The 745-nt window shown below is 52.2% G+C and overlaps 1 protein-coding gene across 1 annotated transcript in view; it reads right to left on the bottom strand.

Annotated features, from left to right (window-relative positions):
• Positions 1 to 500: 500 nt before the first annotated feature.
• T265_00042 (hypothetical protein) overlaps positions 501 to 745 on the bottom strand; it is a gene marked incomplete at both ends in the record, with an annotated part of 5,146 nt that continues 4,901 nt past the window's right edge. The window contains one exon of the mRNA XM_009163699.1: positions 501 to 665. Within this exon, the coding sequence (XP_009161963.1) occupies positions 501 to 665 (165 nt within the window). The remainder of the gene's footprint in view (positions 666 to 745) is intronic.

The following is a 745-nucleotide window of genomic DNA, read 5'->3' as shown; positions in this document are numbered from 1 at the left end:
TAGCACCCTTTCGGTGCCTATCTGCCATGCCACACGAAGGAGACATGAGGGCTGGGATACTGCCAGGTCGCCTAAGCCTAGACAGGGGAAGTCGAGTTGCAGAGGTCGGGTTCGAACCACGGACCTTCCGGTCAGTAAATTCGTGCTCTAAGCACTTGGTCCATCTCGCTCGAGACAACACTTCTGCAAATGTATCTCCGTTTCTTCTTTTCTACTGCTGTTTCTCTGATCAAGCTAGCTGAAATGGGGCGCGGTCGCTGCGCGCAGCGGAAGCTTCCATCCTTTGGGCCTTCAAAATCCTTAGCTGAGGGTTCTCTTCCTTTATGTCCCTTGATTTTTCTCCGTCTGATGATTCCATATTCGCAATCGTGATTTGTAGTTACTGCCATCACGAAGAGACTGGACCTTATCGTGGTGTGGCGGTTTGTGTACATCAGAGACCCACTGAGCTATACTGGGGGGTGTCCGCGCGACACTCACAATCTCTCATACCAGGTTGGTCAATGGTTAGAGGTCTGTCGAACACAGTCTCCTGGCCCTCCAGGTTGGGGGTTTGAACATGTATGGCGACTTAGTCCGTAGAAGAGGTAATGCATTTGCATTTCCCCGCCAAACACCGCTGCCTTGCGGTTAGGCTTTTGAGCCAAAAGCTTTGGTTGAGGTCCCTAATCGTGCAGCTGTCTAGGTGTGGGCGCCCTGGCAGTATCCCAGCCCTCGTACAACCATGACCTACGCAACTAACACA

Source organism: Opisthorchis viverrini, assembly GCF_000715545.1.
Source record: "Opisthorchis viverrini unplaced genomic scaffold opera_v5_1, whole genome shotgun sequence".
Lineage (NCBI taxonomy): Eukaryota > Metazoa > Platyhelminthes > Trematoda > Opisthorchiida > Opisthorchiidae > Opisthorchis > Opisthorchis viverrini.
Note: the sequence above shows the minus strand (reverse complement) of the source record. Positions and strands in the feature narration are given on the sequence as shown.